Source organism: Acinonyx jubatus, chromosome E3 (assembly GCF_027475565.1).
Source record: "Acinonyx jubatus isolate Ajub_Pintada_27869175 chromosome E3, VMU_Ajub_asm_v1.0, whole genome shotgun sequence".
NCBI classification, from domain to species: domain Eukaryota; kingdom Metazoa; phylum Chordata; class Mammalia; order Carnivora; family Felidae; genus Acinonyx; species Acinonyx jubatus.
This window is the reverse complement of record NC_069398.1, coordinates 12,088,748-12,112,304: the sequence shown is the minus strand read 5'-3', so window position 1 is coordinate 12,112,304 and position 23,557 is coordinate 12,088,748. Positions and strand designations below refer to the sequence as shown.

The window sequence follows — 23,557 nt, the reverse complement described above, 5'->3', positions numbered from 1 at the left end:
CAGGAGGCTAGCTAGCAATTAGATCAACTTCCATTTTGGAAGAGGCTGGGTGGGAAGGTTGGTTTCTTCACTCAACAGAGTTAAAGACAAAAACGGCACGGTCAAAATCACCTTGAGTTACTTAGAAAAGGACGAGGACAGAGATAGGCAAGTCACGTCTCACTTGGTCCAGCAGAGCCAGTTTTTCCACCAATTCGAGAACAGATCACTGTTTCAATGGTTGACCCCCAGATGAAGTACTTGACTTGATTTCACAGGCCCTATGTTGCGTGACAAAATGTATAAACACTAGAACCACCTCTGAACAGGGAGATGCTTCCACAATGAGACCAGATAGAAGGAGAGTTACTGATGGAACAGCAGATGTCTCCCAGTTGAAGCCAAGCTGGGGTTTATGTGGCAACCATGTTAAATATGCATTTACTATTACTACAGTGATATATTTGTTCTCCACATCATTGCCAAACTGTGCAATACTTACCCTCAGCATTAAAGTGTATGCTTCTGCTCACAGGAGCAGGCTTTGAGATTGAAATATAATGCTTACTTTGAATTAGAGGAGCTGTGTGACAAGAGAATCCTATATCTAGGTATGGGCTGGAAGTTACCATATGCTACTTTTGAGGGTCTCAGAGCCATTTTGGAAAAGAATACAGAGAGACCAAAATCGATCAAAATTTGTTTTTATTGGTGATGCTCATTGTCTTTGGAAGTCAGAAGGAATGTTAACAAGGTGTGTGTGACTTGCCATGGGATTCCACACATGCAGGAGTATAAATCCTTTGTGTTTTGATTTCTCTTTGTGCCATTGCTGTTTAGACATAATTTGAAAACCAGCTTGGCCCTTGTACTTCCTAATTATGTTAAGATAAAATATTCATAATGAATGCAGTATGAGTTTCAAGTAAGCCTTTCAAATCCTAAGTGGATCCTAAGTAATCACAGGCTTTAAGATAAAGTAAACATACGCATTTACCTAAGACAAGTACTTTTACGTATGTATATGGCAGGGGCAGGGTGTCATGTAAAATTTCCATGAAAAACCACGATAAATCCAATGATGCACCTTCTAAGGGTAGTTTATCTGGAAACTGGGATGGTCAAAAGACAGCAAAACATATACAAAGAAGCCCACTTTTAAGCAAACCTTTGTTTTTTAAGCAAAAATTCGGGAGAAAGAAGCCAAAAAATATTCTGAAGGCAGTGTAGTTTTATGGTAGCTATGAAGACTTTCAGCAGCTGGCTGATTTCTTCCTATCAGCTGACATGACTGGCAAATGACATTTCCATGAAAATCTTTGTCATCCTTATCTTACTTCTACAGGCCTTGGCCGTGTTTCCAAAGATGCTTCAGTGAGGGTATATAAGGTCCATGACCTCTAGGGTTAGTGTCATCCACTTTAGGCAACAAGACCCTGATGAAGTGTCAGGAGGAGTGAGCACAGATCTTGGGGTGAATACCAATATTTTAGAGGTTTTTAAGAAGATATTTAAATTTTTACCCCTAATCGAAGAGAAGGGTTTCATCATCTGGTTTACATTCAAGATCTAGTCGGCTCATCCTTCTGAGAAATAAATTTTCTTCTGGGTTAGGAAATCTCATCATGAGACTTGAGATATACTGGTTTGGAAAGTTTCCTCAGTTTTTCCTGGCTTCGAAGTCCCCGGCCTCGTAGTGGGGTAAGGCCCATTGGAGGCAGATGAATCTGAATAGGAAGAATAAGAATAATGATAATATTAAGAATTATAATCACCAGAGCAGCTTATTCATTGAGGATTTACTAAGTACCGTGCTCCCTGCTAAGCACTAAATCTACGCTGACTCATTAATCCTTAAAATCCTTACACACATTAATCCTTATAATAATCTCATAAGGAATTAGATAATATTTATAGATGAGACAATGGAGGCTCAGAAGTTAAATAACTTGCTCAATCTTATATACACATTAAGTGGTAGAGCCAAGATTTGCATTCCAGATCACATTCCAGAGCTTGTGCTCTTCTTTGTCATACTGCCTGCATGGAAGGAACAATGACCACAGATCACATGGTGAGATGAGAATCCAAAGAAGGCGAGAAAAAAAGTTTGGGTAGACAAAGCTATTCTGCGCAGAGTGGAAAACTGGGAGTAATCTAAATGCCTACTAAAGAGCTGCTGGGTAAATTATGGTATATTCTTGTAACAGGATCCAGTGGCAACCATTTAAAAAGATGGGAGGCAGAGATGGCCAGGACAGATGACATAAACTAAGTAAGCAGCAAACAGTATGTCCAGGATCCCATGTACTTTAAGAAAACGTAGGTACACGAATATAGAAAAAAAGGTAAGATATTACCAAACTATTAGGTTGAGCCAATACCGGGTAAAATTGCTGTTTTTGTATTATAGGTTAAGAGTAGAATATTGGCAGTTTCATATAGTGCAACCGAACAGTTACAGTGGTTACTTCCACAGGGTGAGAATTTTGGACCATTTTCATTTTCTACCTCATGCACTCTTTTAATGCTATTAACAACAAACCTTACTTTTATTATAAGGAAAATAAAAATACTTCCATAAAAAAGGTGAAAGTCAAAAAGAGAAAGCTATCTAAATATGGGCTAGCTTTCCCTTCTATATGTGGGAAAGTTGTATGAGTAGGAGAAATCAGGCATTCATTGACATTTTAGCTTGTTGTGATGGGTTGGCGGCATGCAAGGATAGCTTACTTCCAACATGCCTCCCACAGAAGCTCTAGACTGCTCGACAAACACTGGCCCTCTTGGTACACGTTCTTGGAAATAACTGGGTTGGTGAGGAGAAGTACCCGCCACATGTTAACTGTCACACTTACTGGCCGTGGATAAGGAATCTGGTAATGCAGTCCAATTTCAATCCTTGCTGTGCATTCATCTATACACTGTTTAATCAGGTCTGTGTCTGTGAGCTATTAAAAGAGGAAAACAGGTGAGGTTCTTAGCATCTTTCTAATGCTCCTTATGTAGAGGTGTACATCTTCTTCAACTTTCTCAGCTCACCAGCCAGTAAATTCAATGCTGATACTTTGAAAAATCAAAAGCAATTTAGTATAAAATTTACTGTGGATTAAACTTTTTAAAAAATTATGGCAATAGGTAATACCTGCACACAGTAAAACATTATTCAAATAACACAAAAGGATATAATATAAAAACAAAGTCTCCTTTTTACCCCTCTCACAGTTCCCCCTTCTCAAGGACCACAATTATTGGCAGTGTTTGTCCTCCCAGGGATATTCTATGTAGATAAAAGCATACGTGTATATATACACTTTTTTTTCCTTACACACAATAGCTCTCTTTGTTCTGAACTTTGCTTTTTCCCCAACAATGTGTAGCTCCTTTTATATTTACACAGAGAGCTGCCCATTCTTTTTTTTTTTTTTTTTAATGTTTATTTATTTTTGAGAGAGAGAGAGAAAGAGAGAGAGAGAGACAGACAGAGCATGGGCAGGGGAGGGGCAGACAGAGAGGGAGACACGGAATCCAAAGTAGGCTCCAGGCTCCGAGCTGTCAGCACAGTGCTCGACGCGGGGCTCGAACCCAAGAACCATGAGATCACGACCTGAGCCAAAGTCGGACGCTTAACTGACTGAGCCACCCAGGCGCCCCAGAGAGCTGCCCATTCTTTCTAAGAGCTGCACAAAATTCAAACATAAGGCCGTGTTATAATTTAATCAGTCTTTTCCTGATGGATATTTAGGTTATTTCCAGTTTTTTTCCATTATAAACAATTCTGTTATGGATCCCACTAAAGTTGTTTTTGGCTTACACGCAAATATATCTAAAAGATAAATTCCTAGAGAACTGCTGGGTTAAAGGGTGTATGTTCATGCATGTTTAATTCTTTCAGATATTCCCTCTAGATTCAAATTACCCTCTAAGAGTGTACCAATTTATAGTCCCACCAACACCCTGATGAGAATGCTTCTCCACTTCCTCTCCATGTGGATCAAACTTGAACCCAACTGTTTCAGCAAGTGCTGTCCAGAAACCCCCCAAGTAAGATATTGGAGAATGATCCACTTCTTATTTTGAACTGTAAACTGCCTTGTTCACTGGTAAGGGGAAGAAATGGCTTTTTAAATTCCCAAATAGTCAAATTGTGGTAGTCCAGTTTCAAGTAAAGGTATGACAAATTCATTCTAAAAAACAGAACACCAGGTAGAAGGGGAGAAACCCTTACATTTCAAGGATGGAAAATGAGTCAACATGTGGCTCTGCTAAGAGTTTGCAAGTGGGCCTCAAAGCAGAGCTGGGATTGCACCAGTCCCAGATGACACCCACAGTGACGTCTGGGCCAGCAAGGCTTGGAAATTCCAAGGGCGTGCCTATTCTATGGCACCTTTTGGAGCAGAGAAGAGTTCTAGGAACTGCAGTGCACAGAACTACAGCTGGGTCCCCTGGGGCAGAGGGTCTGCTTTCTGACCTCTGCTTCTCAGAAGCCGTTGCTCTGATGTCCACATTGGGAATAGATTTCCATGTTCCCATTTGCCCATTAGGATTCAGAGCAATTCATGAGATACCTCTGAATTATTATTAAAATCTCACAGCAAGTGAAGTTCTAAGAAACGACTTAAGTCTGCGTAAGGGACTGGGGAGAAAGAAGCCCGTCATAAAGATACGTATGGTTAAGGGGGCTGAGGGCTCCTGGGACTGCAGCTGTCCATTTGAACAATCTGGGTTAGAGCTCTCCAAATTCAGTCATTCATTGGCTGCCTTCATGATTCTGCTATATCCACACACCATTTATACTAACATTAAGCTTTCTCTTTAAATGTACTGTCTCCTAAGCATAATATTTGTGGCGTTATCTGATATGCTATTTTCTAACACATGGCAAAATACGTATCTTAAAAACCCATGTACCTTCTCCCCAGACACAACAAAATAATCTTATTTATGTCACATCACTGGCACATACACTTCCCTCTGACTCACACCACACTGGGCCAGCCCAAGCTGAGGCAAAGGAAGGATTGATTACTGCCATAACTGAAAACCCTAAGGGCCTTGATCAGTCCTCACATGAGTGAGCCTGAAAAGGTTTACTGGGCACATCCTGCTATGATATCTCTCCAGCACCGGGCTAGACACTGTGAGGCCATGATTCTTGCCTTCAACTATCAAGGTTATTACCTGGGCAGAACAACTCTGATGCATAAAGCTACAGAAAAGGCATGGAGGCATGTAATCAACAGGGCAGTGACTGCTGCACACTGCTCTAGAGGAGTTCAGAATAGGTCACTGTCACAGGGTTGAGTGAAGGCTCATGAATTTAGTGACAACCTCAAGGCAGGTCCCATGGGATATATAAGAAAGTATAAGACATTGTCTCTTTGCTCGAGGAAGTGGCAGTCTGGTTGGGGAGACCACACCAACATAAATGAAACAAACAAGAAGGAATGTGACCAACTACATAGGGACAGGCATAGGTTATAGTGGTCTCCCAACTTTTTGATTATTTACTGCTTTCAGTAAAAATTTCTGAGCCCATAGCTCCTATACATGTACTCATACTGATTTATAAAATATATTAATAAGTGCATTAAATACATCAAAAACCTTATAAGTATACACCAAATACACATTTTAATTTTTTTTTATTTTCTAAAGTTTATTTTTTTAGTAATCTCTACACATAGTGTGGGGCTCAAACTCACAACCCCGAGATCAAGAGTCACATGCTCTCCCAGCTGAGCCAGCAAGGCACCCCATGAACAGACATTTTTAAAGGATGCAATAAAAAATAAAGAGAAATAGCACTTGCAGTATTTTATTTCCATTTCTCAGAGAACTGTTTAAGGACTTCATTGGGCACACACATTGTGATGTGTGGCATGGAAAAGTTTGGAGAAGCTGGAGGAAGGCTGGAAAGGCAGAAGCTTCATGAGCAGGTTGGTTTTATGAAGCAGACAGGATTCAGATTCTGAGATGGGGAAGATAGTGTTGTTTGGGAGGGTTTCTTTGTAGTGCTTACCCCATTGTAATTTTTTTAATTTCTTACCATCTAACTCTGAAACATCTTTGAGGGATCCTGTCTTGGTTTTGCTCATTTTATGTCCTCAACATCTAGTCCAATGTTTGGCACATGGTGGGCACTCAAATACTTGCTGAATGAAAGAATGAGAGCAGAGAGTTGCAGAGTGGTGATGGGAGCTATGGCAGAAATAGGCAAGCTGGAGAGGGGAGGCATCCTGGTGGAAAGAGGTGCTCTGCTTTGGATCGTTATACTTGGTATAAGGCCCTTCAGGAGGCTGGTGAGGGGCTGAGGCTGGGTTTTCAGATGTGGGAGCTGAAACCATAAAGTGGTTGCACAGTCTCTGGGCCTCAGTGCAGAGGGCTGACTTTCAGAGGATCCTTACAGCTGGCAGGAGGGTGTGTGGCCGGAGGGTGTGTCCAAAAGGACACAGAGACAGGGGTCAGAGAGGAAAAGTAAAGAGAGTGGATTGTCAGGAAGTGTCATGAGGGGAACAGTGACAGCACTGACTTCATGAGATCAGTGAGAAGGAGGCAAGGAAAGTAAGAAGCTGAAAGCTTCTTTCCATGCTTAGTGCCAGGCAGTCTTTGTAAGGAGCTAAGAGCCAATGCTTTATAGTCTGTGAGATGGGTCACATCAAGCCTCTTACAAATGGTTTTTGGCTCCCTGATGTCTAGGTGTGCAGTTCCGTTAAACTACTTAATGGAGGCACTTTCTTACCCAATTCTGTGGTCTCAAAGGGCAAACTCACTCTGCTAGCCAAAGAGGCTTGAGTTCAGAGTGAAGTTGTGAAGGGAACCCTGTGTCTTTATCCTATTCTCTTTCTTCTGAATGGGTTTATACTTAGAGGCCTTGAATAGTTTATGAGTTGAAGAAAAAAAAAAAAGTTTCACTGTGCACCTCCTGTGGGAGGGGCCAGGAACAGGCACAGTGATTTCGAACTGCTCCTCCCCTGAAAACCCTCACTGGCCTGGCTCCTGTCACCTGGCTCATGGGGTCTTACAAGGACGAGGACGCTAAGACACTGACAGGCTGGACTGAGACCTGAAACAAATGACGGGAGGAACCCAGGCTGGGCTCTGCTTCCCAGTAGTTGGGCAAGCTAGCTGGGCCGTGCCTCTGAGCCCTTCCTGCCCCACACTCTGCCACTGTGACCTGTGCTGCTCAGTCCTCTCAATTTTAGGACGAAAAAGAACAAGTATCACAAGACACTGCCCTCCTCCTTACAGTTTCCAATTGGGGCCTACTTACATTTTTGTTTTTCTGGAACAGCGTTCTGGCTTCATTTAATATGTACTGTTTTTCTTTAATGGTGTCTTCCATCTGCCCTGATGCCGCCTGCCATTTCCTCACAAGCCTGAAAATTCTGCGGTAGAGGCCAAGAACTTCTTGTCGTGTTGCTGTTGTCATCCTCAGACCCACCAAAATAGAAGAGGGGAAATTTGCATGAAAATTCAATTTGACAGTAGGCAGCTAGGCAGATGTACATTTTTTTTAATCAAGCTTTTTAATTAGTCTGGAAATAATTGCTCTTTCTCAACAGATCTGTTTGGTAGCATTGCCAGAATGTGCTATAGGAACACCAGCTCTCTCTCAGCCATGCTGGTATATCACCCCATGGTTCAGAGTTCATGTTTGCTACGATGGCAATTTTTACAAACATGGCAAACCAAAATTCAAATTTACTATACTTTAAAGCAGTAAATTCTTTACCAGAATATCTTGGGAATGATGCTTTTAGTGTGTATTTTTATAAGATTGCAGTACTTACCAGAGTGCCTGGAAAAGGCACATTTTGAAAAACTAATTTTTTTTAAGTTTATTTATTCTAAGAGTGCGCATGTGCGAGCATGAGCAGAAAAGGGGAAAAGATAGAGGGAGAGAGAATCCCAAGCACGCTCTGTCCTGTCAGCATGGAGCCTGATGTGGGGCTAAAACCCATAAACTGTGAGATCATGACCTGAGCCGAAATCAAGAGTCAGATGCTCAACCAACTGAGCCACCCAGGTGCCCCAAATAACTAAAATTTCTAGTTAAGTATCTTGAGTTTAATGCAGGGATCTCAAATTCAAGCACATCCAGGGTCTGGCAGGTAACAAAATGAGGGAACCTGGCTAGGTAGAGACAATGGCCAGGAGAGGACATCCCCCTGCCCCCCGAAAAGGTACAGTTGCTACTTAGTATCAGGCAGCTACTGCCATGGAGAAATGAGGGCCTAGGAATGCCAGATTTCCTCATAGTTTAACAGTAGGTAGCAATCCATATTTTTTAAATGTGAAATCTCAAGACACTAATTCATTCTTTTCGAAAGTGTGAGTATCATGAAAGCCAAACACATTGAGTCTGCAGGCTCAATTCTACCCAGAGGCTGGCAGGTTGCAACCTCTCTTTTAGTTCATCATAACCTTGTTGAAAATATTTCTCAAAATTGTTGGTCTGCTTCCTTGTCCATGTGAGAACCATACAGTAAGTATAACGGAAGATCTTGCTGATGATGACTAAAGAGCTTGTGGCCTCTTTGGGTTTTTACTTTGAAACATCAGTTTTAATTTCAGGAAACTTGGCTAAGTGAGTCCCAACCTAAGTATATTCCCAAAGCTAAATGCATTCATTCATTCATTCATTCATTCATTCATTCATTCATTGAGAGAGAGAGAGAGAGAGAGAGAGAGAGAGTGAGTGGGAGGGGCAGAGACAGAGATACAGAATCTGAAGGAGGCTCCAGGCTCTGAGCTGTCAGCACAGAGCCCAACGTGACCCATGGACCATGAGATCATGACCTGAGCTGAAGTCAGATGTCTGACCAACTGAGGCATCCAGACACCCCTATATGCCTTAAAAAAATTAAATTCCTGTCATTTTTATTTTTATTATGAAATATTTCAGATATACAAAAAGATATAGAGAATATAATTAAACAGCCATATATTCACAATGGATCTTAAATAAATTATATATATACCCCTACTGTATCCCTTCCAGTCAAATTTCCCTTCCTCTGTGCTAGAAGGAACCACTGTCCTGAACTTGTTATTAATCTTCTCACACATATCTTTACACTTAACATTCTATAGTATTGCTTAGCAAGTTTACAAACCTTATACAGCTGACCCTTGAACAATATGGGGCATAGGAGCACTGACCTCCACGTAGTCAAAAATCTACAATAACTTTTGACTCCCCAAAACTTTACTAATAGCCTACTGTTGACATGAAGCCTTACTGAGAATATAAGCAGTCAATGAACACATATGTATGTATATGTATCATATACTATATTCTTACAATGAAATATGCTAGAGAAAGGAAAATGTTAAGAAAATCATGAGGAAAAGAAAATACATTTATAGTACTGTTCTGTATTTGCAAAAGAAATCTGTGTCTAAGTGGACCTGCATAATTCAAACCCATGTTGTTTAAGGGTCAACTCTCTATGTAAAAGGTATTATGTCCTTCTGCAACTTGCTTTTTTTGCTCATGTTTGTATGATTCACCGATGTTGTTACATGTAACCCTAGCTCATATATTCTCAATACTGCAATTCAGTCCCAGTATATTGTCTCTTCTCTTGCTAATGTTCTAATGATGGGACATTAGGTGTTTTCCTTTTTCTTTCTCTTTTTACTTATGCAAAAACTTCAGACTATGTCTTTACTATTTACTACTATATCTAAAAGAAATTCAGGGAAGACAGAAAAAAGAAGTCTCAAAACTAGAGGATTCTGATTAGTCACATTTTAGAGAATGAATATATTGTACGGTCTTTAACAAAAGGGTAGGCTGGGAAGACAAGAACACATCTGGTGAGTAGCAGGGCCAGGCACTGGAACACCTCATGAGTACTGGGCTTTCCTCAAACAGGCTCATCAGGATGGGGAAGTAGGCTGCTCACTGCCCTTTGAGAAGAGGACCCATTTCCAACTCAAGGTGGAGGTGTAACATACGGAGACTGTATGCTTTAGGGTGGTCCTGAGCTCCTGAGGACTTGGGCAGCTAAATGCAGATGGGAGCTGGGAAGAGTGAGTTCATCTAGAAGTTCTAAGTACCTGCAAGGAATTTACCTTAGAATTTCTTTTGAATAGGATTGCCTCCCTGCCCCCTGACCCTGGTGACCTTTCTTAAGCAATGAGTAATGAACCAAGGCTTAATCACTTGCTGAAAAGGTTGAAAGCACTGCTTCACCCAATTCAAAGTTAAGATGAAAGTTATAATCAACACCAATTCTGATGTCCATGGATACCTCACAGAAAAAAATGCTTAGAAGAAATTCATAAAAACCAGGAGAGAACATCATTCTTTGTGGCTAATCGTAATAAAAACCCATGAGATGATGACTTTTCCTGGTAAGGAAACAGGTTTCTGAGTTTCTGGTTCTCCCTAAAACTCCATGGTTTCATATGAAAATACGTGAGTCAGTTCCTGTGAGGGGCATAGAGTCTGTAACTACGATTAATGATTGCTTCACTTCCTTAACAGATGAAACGTCTCTGACTGCATGACACTTGAGGAAAGTGACGGAGGTATGGCATATTAAAGCAGTAGCAACCTTCTCCAAAGCCTTTGTTTTTTTTCTACTACTCGAAAGAGCCACAACTTCAAACTGTAACTGGCCATATGCCATAATCGGATACACAAGCCCTGCAATTAGGGTACTCAAGGTCATAGGCAGTACCAACAATCAGTACTTAATAGGTCTATTTTCAAAACACTTTAATTAACGTATACAGTGTTTTGAAAACTAATCCTGAAAGGGAGATTGATATCTCCCTCTCCACCATCAGGTGACCCAGAAAACCCAAGTCTGAAAGATTTCCGGAGAAGGGTCTAAGGCTGTATTCCCCATTGTGCACTATTAGCAAGTCTAGCTTAACAACACTTCCCAATCTTCAGAGAATAGGCAAGAAAAGAAAAATGCCTCCTTTGTTGTTTTCTTACTGGATTTCTTTCGGTTCTTTGAGGGAATCACATTTTTCTTACCGTAGGTAGGGGTATACACGCATGCTGTTCCCTCTTTCTAGAAGGCTCTTTCCTGACCCTCTCTCTTTTACCTGACCAACCCCTACTCATCCTTCAATTCCCAGTGAAAACCTGGACACCTCAGAGAATCCTTCTCCCTCCTGTCACCACATGCACTGGGTCAGGTCTGTTGAACCTTCCCATGGATTTTGAATTTCTTCTTTGTGGTACTTACCACTCAAGTAATTATGGTTTGTTAGTGCCTGTCTTCTCCCAATTGATCCTTACGTTTATGGGGATAGTTATGACATCCATCTTATTTACTGCTCAATTCTTGGCACCTACCCAGGTCTGTAATTGGTGTTCCACAAATGCTGAATAAATAAAAATATCTCATGATACAGAAAGCTTGGGATTCTAGAAACAAAACTGACCATATAAAAAATTGTTTTTCCAAGCTCTTTCCCCTTTGGTTTATATTTTTGTCTTTGTTCCTAGGAAGCAACCTGTTTAGAAAAAGTGCTTTTTCCCTAAGAGTGTTCCTTCTTATGGATTCAATGACTTGAAACCAACATTTATTCCTCCGGAACTATCAATGATTTCTCACTACTGATGCAAGGCTGAGATGGCTCTTTTCTTTACTAGTTTCATGGGTTGATCCAATGTACTGAGGTCTGCTGGGATTTTCCCACAGGCAACATGAGAAATATCAAATTATTTAGAGGACCACATTTTTAAAAAAGATTTTATTTTTAAGTAATCTCTACACTCAACATGGGGATCGAACTCACAACCTTGAGATCAAAAGGTGCAGGCTCCACTGACTGAGCCAGCCAGGTGCTCCTAGAGGACCACAACTGAACCAGTCTCACTCAACTGGCCATGAAATCTACTCTTACAGAATTTTTAAAGTTTTATAACTTTGATTATGAGATTGACATTTGGTCAAACTGTTTCACTTTACTTCCTTAACCCCAAAGCCCCAGAATGAGGAAAGGTAAGAGATATGAAGTGTTCCTGGGAGGAAATGTGACTAGAAACTGGCCTTTTCTTCTTCTTCTTTTAATGTTTATTTTGAAAGCGAGAGAGAGAGAGAGAGAGAGAGAGAGAGAGAGAGAGCGCGCGCGCGCACGTGAGCAGGGGAGGGGCAGAGAGGGAGAGGGACTCCCAGACTCTGTGCTGTCAGCAGAGATCCTGACAACAGGCTCTATCTTACCAACCTGATCTCACTATCATGACTTCAGCCGAAATCAAGAGCTGGACGTTTAACCAACTGAGCCACCCAGGTGCCTCGAAATTGGCCGTTTCTTAAAATTGTACCCCATACATACATAGTACCAAGAAAAAATTCACAACTAAGCATCTTCCAAGTGAAGCCTGGGCCACTAAGAAAAAGCTGATAAATGTTGCTGCTAGTGTGGTTTGGTCTCTGGTCACAGTTGGGAGAAGTTTTTCCGACAGCAGGTGTCCCAAAGATTGGTTGGGGAGGTTATTTTTTGGATGTACAAGTATTTTATAATGTACTGTAATAGCCTATCAAACTCATAATTTAATAGCATGATTTTGATTTCACAGCAATAATATAGAGCTTCTTTGAGATGAACGTATTATAAAAGTTTTTTTTAATGTTTATTTTGAGGGAGTGAGCATGCACAAGCAGGGGAGGGGCAACAAGAGATGGGGAGAGAGAAGGGGGGAGAGGGAGAGACAGAGACAGAGAGAATCTCAAGCAGATTTGGTGCTTCACCACAGAGCTTGATGTGGGGCTCCAGCTCATGAACCATAAGATCATGACCTGAGCTGAAATCACGAGTCAGACACTTAACCAATTGAGCCACCCAGGTGCCCCTGTATTAGAAAAGTTTTTAAAGCTGGCCTAAAATATGGGTAATAATAGTAAAAATTGTGATGCAGAGTGTGAAATACACAAGTTTTAAAGCTACAGCTCTAAGGCACCCTGCAGGGTCATGCCTTGGTGTTTATTCTATCATCCACTTACAATGCTTGCTTTCTGCTAGTTATCACACCCCACCTACTAGATACCTATTTGCTCCCAAGTTTTTCTGCGGCCCCCTTTTCTCTGCTTCTCTCCTAAGCCAGCTATTGATATTTTGCTATTTCATTGTGTCTTTTTCTTCACAGTCTCTCAATTCCTGCAGGGCTCAGACTGTTTTGCACATTAGAGCAATTATAATAATACTACACTTTGCTCTGTACTAACTGTGCTAGAGGCTTTGCTAGGTGCTTTATGTATGTTAACTCCCCAAATCACAATTCTATAAGGTAGGTAACTACCATTACCCCTTTACAAAGCAGAAACCTGATGCAAAGAGAGGTTAAGTAACTTGCCCAAAGTCACATCAACTATATTAAGAGGTTAGGCTGGAGGCATCTCTCTGGCTCAGTCACCAGAGACTCATCTCAGGGCTGTGAGACAAGCCTCAAGTTGGTTGTAGACCTCACTTAAAAACAAAACAAAACAAAACAAAACAAAACAAAACAAAACAAAACAAAACAAAACAACGGGGCATCTGGGTGGCTCAGTCGATTGGCATCCGACTTCAGCTCAGGTCATGATCTCATGGATTGTGAGTTCAAGCCCCGCGTGAGGCTCTATGCTGAAAGCTCAGAGCCTGGAGCCTGCCTCAGATTCTGTGTCTCCCCTCTCTCTCTGCACCTCACACACTCTCACTCTGTCTCTCAAAAATAAATAAACATAAAAAAAAAAAAAAAAAAAAAAGAGGTGAGGCCAGGATTCAAACCCAGACCCAGTCTGGAGTCCAGCCCAAATGTTTAATCACTAAATAGGATGCTCAATCTCAGTAAATGTGGTTGAATGTCTGTTAACTGCTTTAAAGAGCTTGGCTAGTTTGTGACAAAGGGAACTCAATTTTATTCCCTTCCCACAAACAGCAAAAAACCATTGTTTTGCACCTTGATATGAATAACCTTTTAATAAGGTTTTCCATATGCCATCTGCCCTTGCCTTTTTTTTTTTTTTACATCTATTTATTTTGAGAGAGAGAGACTGTGAGCAGGGGAAGGGCAGAGAAAAGGAGGAGAGAGAATCCTAAGCAGTCAGTGTGAAGCCCCACTCGGTTCGAATTCATGACCTGAGCAGAAATCAAGAAATGGACACTTAACTGACTGAGCCACCCAGGCACACAGCCCCCCGCTCCTGACTTTTTTAAAAAGTTTACTTACTTATTTTGAGAGAGTAAGAGTGTACATGAGTGACTGGGGGAAGGGCAACTGCCCTTCCTTAATAATTGTGTTGCACATCAGCACCTTAAAAGATGCTGTGCACCTGGCAGGGCTGGGCTGCTCTTCCATTCGCTATGGCAACTCTGTTCCATCACTCCAAAAGGAGTGGACATCATAGAAGACTCACCAGGGCTCATTACAGTGCTACCACTCTGCAGGCCTTACTGGTCCCTCCCAAGCATCTATCCTTTCAGTACCCACTGGGACCACACACAGGAGATTCTAGGGATACACAACCTTGATAAACAAGCAGCCTTAGTCCCTGCCTTCCTGAAGCTTACATTCTAGTGGCCAAATAGATGACATACAAGAAAAACAATTTCTGATGGTGGTATGTGCTCTCTAGGAATGAAACAGTAATAGGATTCAAATGAACAGAGGCAGGGTTATTTTATTTTGGGTAGTTAGTGCCATTTGAGTCCTGAATGACATGAAGGAGCCTGAGCCTATTCAAGGGAAGAGTTAAGGGAAGGGTGGTTCAGGAAGAGGGTGGCAACCAACAAAGGCTAAGAGGTGGTAAACAAGTCAATGTTAACGCAGCAAGAACCTGTGGGGAAGGTGGGGCCACCGGTGAGCAAAAATCTAGGACAGGTTGGGAGCGTAGGCCCTGGAAAGGAGTTCAGCTTGTAATCTAAGAACAACAAAACAAAAGGAAGACATTGGCTGATTTTAAGCAAGCTGGAGTACCATGGTCTAATTTGCATTTATTCTATCCTTTAAAAAAATTTTAACGTTTTATTTTTTGAGACAGAGAGTGAGCAAAGGAGGGGCAGAGAGAGAGGGAGACACAGAATCCAAAGCAGGCTCCAGGCTCTGAGCCGTCAGCACAGACCTCCATGCAGGGCTCAAACCCATGAACACAAGATTATGACCTGAGCTGAAGTTAGATGCTCAACTGACTGAGCCACCCAGATGCCCTTAATTTACATCTTTTAAAATGTGCTGGATTTGGGGGCACCTGGGTGGCTCAGTCAGTTGAGCATCCAACTCTTGATTTCATCTCAGGTCATGATCTCAAGGTTTGAGATTGAGCCCAATGTCAGGCTCCACAGCCTGATCCACAGTGTGGAGCCTGCTTGGTATTTGCTCTCCCTTTTCTCTCCGCTCCTCCCCTGCTTGTACTTGTGCTTGCTCTCTCTCTTTCAAAACAAACAAACACTAAAAAAAAATGTGCTGGATTTCAAATTGTATCTTGCACATGGTGAAAAAAGTTTTGCCTAATGCCACCTAATTGACAGGAGATTTGGGATTAAGAGCCAATAAACCTAGATGATTATTTCCCTGACCAAGAGTTTTCCCATTTTTATTTTGGAGTCAGTAATGGGGCAGTAATTAATCTCCTAAAACCAAACGAAACCACCTACTCACTCTTCTACTCCGTGATGAGTGGAAATAATGAAAGGTCTGGGTAGGTTCCAAGAACCCACTCTATACAGCACGTGTAGACACACGGCATGTTTAGGTTTGGCTTTTCAGGATGTCTGCATGAAGATATGCTAGTATTAGGGGATTTATCCACTTCACCCTTTCCCCCACCTTTGGAAAGACCATCACAGCATGAACACTGAGGAGTTTAAGAGCAGAGATGAAAATTCCTTCTCCAGATGAAATTTATAGAAGTATGACTCTGGTCTCAGGAATGTCAAAATTCCCAGTGTTGGACTCTCATGAGGCTTTGCCTTCTACTTAAGAAAAAGTGTTGCAGTATAAACAAGGGACAGAAAAGGCAATGGGAATTAACTGACTTTCCAGCCCCAGGCAGAAGGAAAGACTCTTGCCATTCTTTCAGTATCTGCTCCTAGGTGGAATTTTTCTTTTTCTCATCATAACTAATGAATGTAATAGAGTTAAATTTCTCTCCCAAGTACTTTATGATTGGGTGGGTGGTGGAGATTATGAAACTCACCCAAATGAAATCACTGTCTCATGTGTTCATTGTGCACCCATGCTGGCCGGTCCCTGTCCCGCTGCCCAATCTCCTTAGATCTGGCACCCCTTCTTTTTGCCAAATGAAGGTCCAAATTCACACAACTGAAATATTCTTTCTTTGCCTAGCTGTTGATTCTCATTCTCGGATTTCCATTACTTTTCATAGGGTGCCATCTTCATGCTAAAACAGGTTCAGTGACTCTGCTATGTGTACTCCAGGCACCTCCAGCACACTTGTATCATAAGTTCATTCTATTCTAGTGTAATTTTCTGGCTGGCTTACCTTTCTTCTTCCACTGTGTGTGTTTTGGGGAGGGAGAAAGAAGGTTGGGACTATGCCTCATTCATCACACTCTTAAGACTGGGCACAAAGTTGGAGCTTGAAATATATTTGTTAGAAGAATAATACATTTACACACGAAGAATAGTCACCAGTAATGTCCATTCTCATTCTGAAACACACACAGTGGTATGTGGGCCAGGTTTCCCAAGTGAAGACCCTAGAACATTTAAAAATACTAATTAACCCTCACAATGATGTTTTCAAGAGTGGTGCTGTGGGTGTCAGGTTTGGGGAGGAGGCCTTATCAGTTCCATCCTTACAGTTATAATAATGTAACCCATACTCTTAAGTTCTTTAAAAGCCAGTAAGTGTTGGTCCACTGGAATGAAATGATTTACTATGTTTTCATGAAGCTTAGAACCAAACATATAGAAAAAATATGGCTCGGACACATTTTCTCTTGGGAAAAAAAAAATCCTTCTTGGGAATAAGATCTATTGCAACCAAATGATCGGGGATCAAAACCAACCTCCAAAATTGTTATTTGTAACAAGCAAACAGATTTTCTTGCCCAGGAAAGCAGAGGACAGAATGATTGTCTTGGTTTTAGGCATTCAAAGTTTTTCCACATATGTAAGGAACAGAAGATAAAATGCAACTATTGAACAAATGGGTTCTGGAATGGTCAAAAGTGGGTTTCAATCCCGACTTCACTACATTGGTCAAGTCTTCCTGAGCCTCAGTTTCTGAAAAAGTGAAATGGGGTAACAATAGAACCCTCTTCAAAGAGTTGGGGTAAAGATTACTCATGAGATAATCCATGTAAATCACTTAGCATTGGGAGTTAACAAAGGCAAATGTTACCTAAATAGGAGGAAATAAAGGAGGAACAATGACGCCTCTTTTATCTATGCTAAGCTTTGCAGAGGTGGGAAAAGAAGCGCGTTGCCTGTTGGCAAATTTATTGCTTTGTGATACTGATGCATTTTCCTAAAGCTGTTTCCCTCTGATCATTAATAATCCCTGTACAGTAAAGGGCTATTGTTCTTCAGTATGAGCAAATAACCCAGTCAGATGCACTGCTTATCTTCAGACCACAGCACATACTTCTTACTGGAAATATAATGCAGGTGCCAACACTGAAGGCATGACCAGACTTCCTATTTTTCTTCCTTTATCTCTTACTCCTTGCTTATCCTTTGGCTTGTTTTTCTCCTACATCTCTTATATTTCCTACTTTCTGGTGTACACCCATATCCTATACAGTATCATCCTTACCCAAATTGAATAACCTTCAAGTTAAGCTGTGCCCCACACATCACTGCCCTCTATCCCCCACTCCTCTCAATTAACAGACAGGCAGACACACACACCCCACGGACTTGTTTCCTGTCCTGGATTCAGTTTTTGGTTACTAGAATCCAAAAAGGGAAGTGTAATGCCACACACTGTTCTGCAAATCTCAGGATATGCTTGTGTGGTGTACTTAATCATACCACAGCTATTCTCTGAAACAGCATCTTTTTACACAGAAAGTGACAATATGGTGTGTCAGAGATAGGAGGCAGGGAGTGGAAGGTAGATCGTGTTTTCATTTTACTTAAAGGAATAGAATTAGGTTAGGCCCTGTAATATGGGAAATCTCCAGAACACAGGGAAAAACCAAAAATACTGATGTCTGAAAGGCTTCTAAATTATCCAAAACAAAATCATATGAGGCAAGTATGCTCATTCTAAATATACCAGCATAGGAGCGTACACAAGATTATACTTGTAAGGGGGAACTCCAATTAGGCTTTTGTAACCAAGAGAGATACAGCTCTTTTTCCCCTCAGACAGAAATTCTAAATGGAAACCAAGTTTCTGCCCTTCAATTCAAAAGAAATGAAGTATTTGTTTCCTTATCAGCATATTTTAAGAGACAAAAGTAAGGGTCAGTCAGAGGGGGTAAGAACCAGTTAGCAGAAGTAGGATGAGGTGTTAGATGTGTGTGGGGGTGTGTGTGTGTGCTGGAAATAGATGAAAACTAGGTCAACGCTAAAAATCAACCCCAGTCATTCATTCATAACTACCAGAATTTCACCCTTCATAGGAACTAGGAAAGTCAGAGCAAGAAACACTTAAGTTTAAATTAGCATTTAAATCCTCCTTTGTGATAATTTCCTAGGAAAATGGATTAGGAAACTGACAAAAGGGCTTTGGTTATAACATTAGATACAGCTGGAGTTTTCTAGCACCTGACCCTTGATCCAACCATCTGATGAATAACCTCACGTTGAGTAGTGGTCCCTGCCTTCACAACAGTTTCCAAATACCCTCCACCTATCAAGTAACTACCAAATGAGCAACTTTTCTCATCTGCAGACGCAACAGAGCTCCTTACCAGACAAAATCCCTTGACAGCAGGAGCAGTGACTGTCCATCCTTATGTGTGTGGAACTATTTGCACCCAGAATACCTTCAAGCTCCTGCAGTTCAGTGCTGAACCAAAGAATGTATTTCCTTTTTACTTTGTTTATTTATTTAGAGCATGAACAGGGAAGAGTGGCAGAGGGAGTTAGAATCTTAAGCAGGCTCTGTGCTCAGCGCTGAGCCTGACCCAGGGCTCAATCCCACGACCCTGAGATCATGACCTGAGCCAAAATCAAGAGTTGGATGCTCATCCAACTGAGCTATCCGGGCACCCCCACAGAATGTATTTCAATGATGGAAATATTCTACAACTGTGATGTCCAGCAGGGTAGCTAGCCACTGGCCACATGAAATATGGTTACTGCATCTGAGAAACTGGCATTTAAAAGTGTATTTAAGTACCTACATGTAAAAAATAAATAGCAACATGTAGCCAGTGGCTACTGGGGAACAGCACAGTTCAAGACCAAGAACTGCAAATCAAATGCCCACAAGGGTCAGGCAGACAGCTGAAAAGAGAGGAGGCCTTTGGCACTGAGCCACATACAAAGGGGTGGGGCGGTGGCGGGGAGAAGCTTTATTGGCTCCAGGTGTGTTGCCAGATTCTTTTTCCAATGAAGCTGAAAATCTGGATTTTGATGTCTAATTTTTAAATGTTGGCAAGTCAATTTTAAAAAGAATTTAAATTTAAATCATTTTGGGGGCTGAATGATATGTTTGTAGGCAATAGCTGTATTTCCATTTGCAATCTCTAATTGAGGCCAACCCCTTCAGCTCAAAGAAAAAGACCTTCTCCAATGAATGCCACTGCTGATCAGTAGCAGATCCAAGATTGAAACCCAGGCCTTCTGATACTTCTGATATTCTTTCTAGATTTTATGAGATTAACCATATCTAGATTGTGGCTGGCAGTGGCAGCATCAGCGGGACAAAAGCTCCTTTGTCAGAGCTGCTGAAGTCCGTGACTGATACCTTATGAATACAGTAATCCTACCTAGCTATAACCACATATTGGGCCCTTTGGGCAAAGCTCTACACTAGAAGCAAGACACAAAGAAGAAATAGCCCACAGGGGAGTCAGACATAACAATTAACAAGCAAAGTCAGGCTTGCTGTAATGGACACAAATCACCTGCACACAAGTCCAAAAGCAATGACAGCTGGGGGAGGAAGGGAAGGAAGAGATTTGAGCCAGGGCTTAGAGGATGAATAGAAGCTGGCTGGTGGGTGAATGAGTCTCACGGATTATGAGAGTGAGTCTCACTATCGCAGGATATTAAGGGATCCTGCTTTTATCTCTGAGGCCTTATCTGTGTCAAGTCTCCTTTGCTGGCTTCTGTTCTTCTCCGGGGAATCTCTGAATGTCTCTAAAAACTCCTGTGTATTTTCTCTGGGACTTTTCCCCTGACTTGTATATCTAACTTCTCCGACATCTTCACCTGGATGGTTAGTAGACTTATCGAACCTAGTATATTCAAGAGAACTTAGGATATTCCGTTCCAAACAGTTTCCCCTTAGTAGTCCTCCTTGGTTCCTCTTCCTCCAATACACTTCACACCCAGTCAGGCATTAAGTCTTGCAAACTCTACTTCCAAAATGCATTCTGAATTTAATGATCGGCATTTCCACTGACAGTACTTCTTGGCCTACTGTAACAGGGTCCTAACAGTTCTGACAACTTCTACCCTTCTCTGTCTAGCAACCAAGTGATTTTTTTTTTAAATGTAAATCAGGTCAGGTCACTCCCCTTCTCAAAACCCTCAGGTAACACAACAGCCAAACCCTTACCTTGGGCTAAAATGCTGTGCTTGTTCAGGCCCTGCCATTTCTCCATCACAGACCACTTTGGCCCTTGTTTTTTCTGCTCCAGCAACCTGGCTTTCTCGCCGTTTCCTTCCTCAGAACCCTGTCGGTTGGCTCTTTTCTCCACCTAGACAGTCCATTCCCTAGCTTCTTTCTTTTCTCGAATCTCTGTGAAACCGGCCTTCTCTGAAGAGCTCTACCCCATTTTAGAGTGGCCCTCCCCCCATCTTCTACCACTTCATCCGGTACTATTGTCTTACTTGCGGATATCTTCCTTCCTGATTTACATTTTAACTTTAACTGTACATTTTAACTTTCTTCCGGACTCGAAGTCACCGAGCAAGGCCTCCGTTCTCGCTCTCATTTGTAATCGAGGCAATAAGAAGCTAGTTCTCAGTATCCTAGAAAGTCTCCGTAGCTTGTACGGGCCCTCGTTTGGGTCAACCTTCCCCAGCTTGACGCCTCTCGCCCCAGAATAGCCCCTGTTAATATCCTATTTATATTCGGGGATCCAAGCGATTCAGCAAAGTTTGAGATGGGCCCCAAATCGGCATCTCAGAGTCCCCAAACCAGGCCTTCCCTTCCTGGCCTTCGGGCCACTTCCCAAGGCAAGTTCTCGAGGCCAGGGGCGACGACACCAAGCCGCCCTCGCGAGGCAGGGGTCACACAAGCACGTCTCCTAGCAACGTCGCACCCCCGCCCCCACCCCATCCCTGCCCCTGGGGACCCAACCCCTTCCCCCAGTCTCCCGCGCCAGGAGTCAGCGTCTCCATCCCCTACACTCACTCTGCGTCAGTCCTGCCTTCCCCCACCCACAGAAGCGCCGCAGCCTACCGCGGGCTAGGAGGAGGCGGCGCCAGAAGCCTAGCTGAGCCGCGGGCGACGGAGGTCGGGCAGGTCCGGTAGGCCAGGCCGGACCAAACCACCGGGAGGACCTCTGTGGGAGCATTAGTTCCAGGTCGGGAGTAGCCACGAGTCTCCCTTACACTTCATACTGTAGCCCATATTCCGCCGTATACAAACAATATAGCCAACTTCATCCTCTCCGTAGTTTCTCTTTACCCCTTCCGCTATCGTTCCCCCCACTCTAGTCAAAAAAATGGTCCAGCCCAGCACCTCCTAGCCCTCCCTCCTCGTCGCTAGGTCTTTGCCCTTACTTGGCTACAGCTTCGTGCGTCTTTGCGTACGTCGTGACGCAATCTTCCACCCGTTCCTCCCCGCCCCTCTTCAATTCTCCCTCCTGGAGTCGGCTGCCTGCGGGGTTACCGGAAGTGATGATGCAGGAGGCGATGGAGGGGGCGGGGTTTGGGGGCGGCTGCCGCCGGTGGGCCGCAGATGAAGAGGAGGCGGCGGCAGTGGTGGAAGAAGAGGCGGCGGCGGCGCGGGTAGGGACCCTGGAAACGCGAGCGGGGATGGTAGGTGGTTTGGACCCGCCGGGCCGCCGTCGTTTCCAGAAAGGGTTTGACTGGAGGAACCTCTGGAGCAGCTGTGAGTTTGGGGGGGGGGCTTTTGAGGAAAAGGGGGGAGCATTGAGAGATGAAGGGGCGGGGGTTGGGTACCTTCGAGAAAAGGGGGTGGAAGGGGAGGAGTGGAAATCAGCGCCTTGTCTGGACTGGTCCCTTTGAGGAAGAGGCTGTGAGGGGAGCCTGTGGCGTGTCAGCCGCAGGGCTCAAGAAAACTTACCTACGGTCCCTGCCTCCCCACCGCCAGCACCCCTCAACCCAGGCTTGGGGATCTGGGGGCTGGAGCTGCCCTGGAGAGGGTGCAGACTCTGGTTCTATGCCCCGGGTAAGCGCCGTAAGGTAGGAGTCCAAGCGGGAGGTGGTGGGTGAATCCCCAGCTCCCTCCTCCCTCATTTCACTCCCCACCCCCATCCTTCTCTTTAATCATTAACAGCCCTGGAATTAAGGGGCTCAGACCTGAAGGCCTTTCTATGCACCTTTGCTACAAACGATAACCATCTGTGCCTGAGGTAATGGGGCTGGAAGCTTTGCCCGTGTCCTGTATAGGAAGTGGTACGGGGTGACAAATGTATTGTTTTTTTTCCATTCCCTTTCACCCCTTTTCTTCTCCCATATACACCCCTCGTTTCCACTTCAGTTCTCTGTGGCTAGGTGGTAATCATGGTGGTTTTTCTTTTTTCTTTCTTTTTTTCCCCCCTTTATGTCACTTGGTACCTTGATTACCTCTTTCGAATTTGGTGTTCAGCCTCTATCCCAGATCTTACTGCAAGCTTTGTAATACTTCAGTTACAGGCTGTGTCACATTGGGAGTACCTCTCAATGCCTGGTAGCTCCAAATTAAGATGAGCATTTTCTCCTATAAATACTGGAATTCCTAAGGCCTTGCAAGGATTCCTAAATGGCATCATAGCCCAGGAATCAAAGTCTCTTGTTCTAAATACTTTATGTGTGAGGAATTTACATGTTGTCAACTCTTTCCAAAATGATTTGATGTTAGGCTAATTCTGGATTTCTGTGTTTCTCTCCACCCACACTTCATGATGCACTTCAGAGAACAGAAAACCCCATATTACTTTTTTGTTTCTGCAGTTGGACAATAGGTTTTTAATCTTTTTCTACATTTGTTGGTCACACAAGTCTTCAGTGGCACATATGATTTGTGCTGATTTCCATCTTATTTAGCTGATTGTTTGTGTATAGGTGGTCTTAAATGAGAAAATGTGGTGTGTTGTTTTAAAGAAGAATACAAACCAATAACGGATGTGCAAAAATTATTTGAACAAGGCAGATAATGACTGGAAAGATCTCTTTATGGATGTTCTCTTGGTTTAAAAAAAAAAAAAAATCACCAAGTAGTGCTCTTTTAGCTTGTCTTAGAAGTTTTAGAGTGAAATGTAAGAATTCCTATTTTGGTGTTGATATTTTCTTTGGAAATCTGTTGAATGT

At 42.8% G+C, this 23,557-nt stretch overlaps 2 protein-coding genes across 25 annotated transcripts in view; one reads left to right on the top strand and one right to left on the bottom strand.

Annotated features, from left to right (window-relative positions):
• Positions 1-667: 667 nt before the first annotated feature.
• Positions 668-22,471, bottom strand: LYRM1 (LYR motif containing 1). 11 transcript variants are annotated; one of them, XM_015067178.3, is made up of 4 exons: positions 22,332-22,471; positions 7,253-7,412; positions 2,838-2,930; positions 668-1,706 (listed from the first exon to the last, which is right to left on the bottom strand). In XM_015067178.3, the coding sequence occupies exons 2-4, from the start codon at positions 7,409-7,411 to the stop codon at positions 1,590-1,592; spliced, it is 369 nt and encodes a 122-aa protein (XP_014922664.1). In that variant the 5' UTR covers position 7,412; positions 22,332-22,471; the 3' UTR covers positions 668-1,589. The 11 variants fall into 11 exon arrangements, with proteins under 11 accessions (XP_014922664.1, XP_026898906.1, XP_026898908.1 ...); XM_027043105.2 differs by lacking the exon at positions 22,332-22,471 and adding an exon at positions 21,435-21,765 and having other exon boundaries at positions 7,253-7,401; XM_027043107.2 differs by lacking the exon at positions 22,332-22,471 and adding an exon at positions 21,483-21,762 and having other exon boundaries at positions 7,253-7,401.
• DCUN1D3 (defective in cullin neddylation 1 domain containing 3) overlaps positions 21,378-23,557 on the top strand; it is a 39,152-nt gene continuing 36,972 nt past the window's right edge. For 10 of the 14 annotated variants that reach the window (XM_027043097.2, XM_053213017.1, XM_027043101.2 and 7 more), the window contains exon 1: positions 21,940-22,136. The gene's annotated coding sequence lies outside the window, so the exon portion shown is untranslated. Of the gene's footprint in view, positions 21,607-21,903; positions 22,137-23,557 lie in introns of those variants that run through there. The other 4 variants (XM_015067162.3, XM_053213018.1, XM_027043102.2 and 1 more) reach the window with 4 other exon arrangements.

Excerpts from the sequence above, each read along its gene's own strand:
- LYRM1 (XM_027043105.2), bottom strand. The coding sequence starts at position 21,597 with ATGCTCCCACAGAGGTCCTCCCGGTGGTTTGGTCCGGCCTGGCCTACC. Across the intron at positions 7,402-21,434 it reads GAAGGCAGGACTGACGCAGA|CAACACGACAAGAAGTTCTT; the intron begins GTGAGTGTAGGG and ends GGATGACAACAG. Across the intron at positions 2,931-7,252 it reads TGTTCCAGAAAAACAAAAAT|CTCACAGACACAGACCTGAT; the intron begins GTAAGTAGGCCC and ends CTCTTTTAATAG.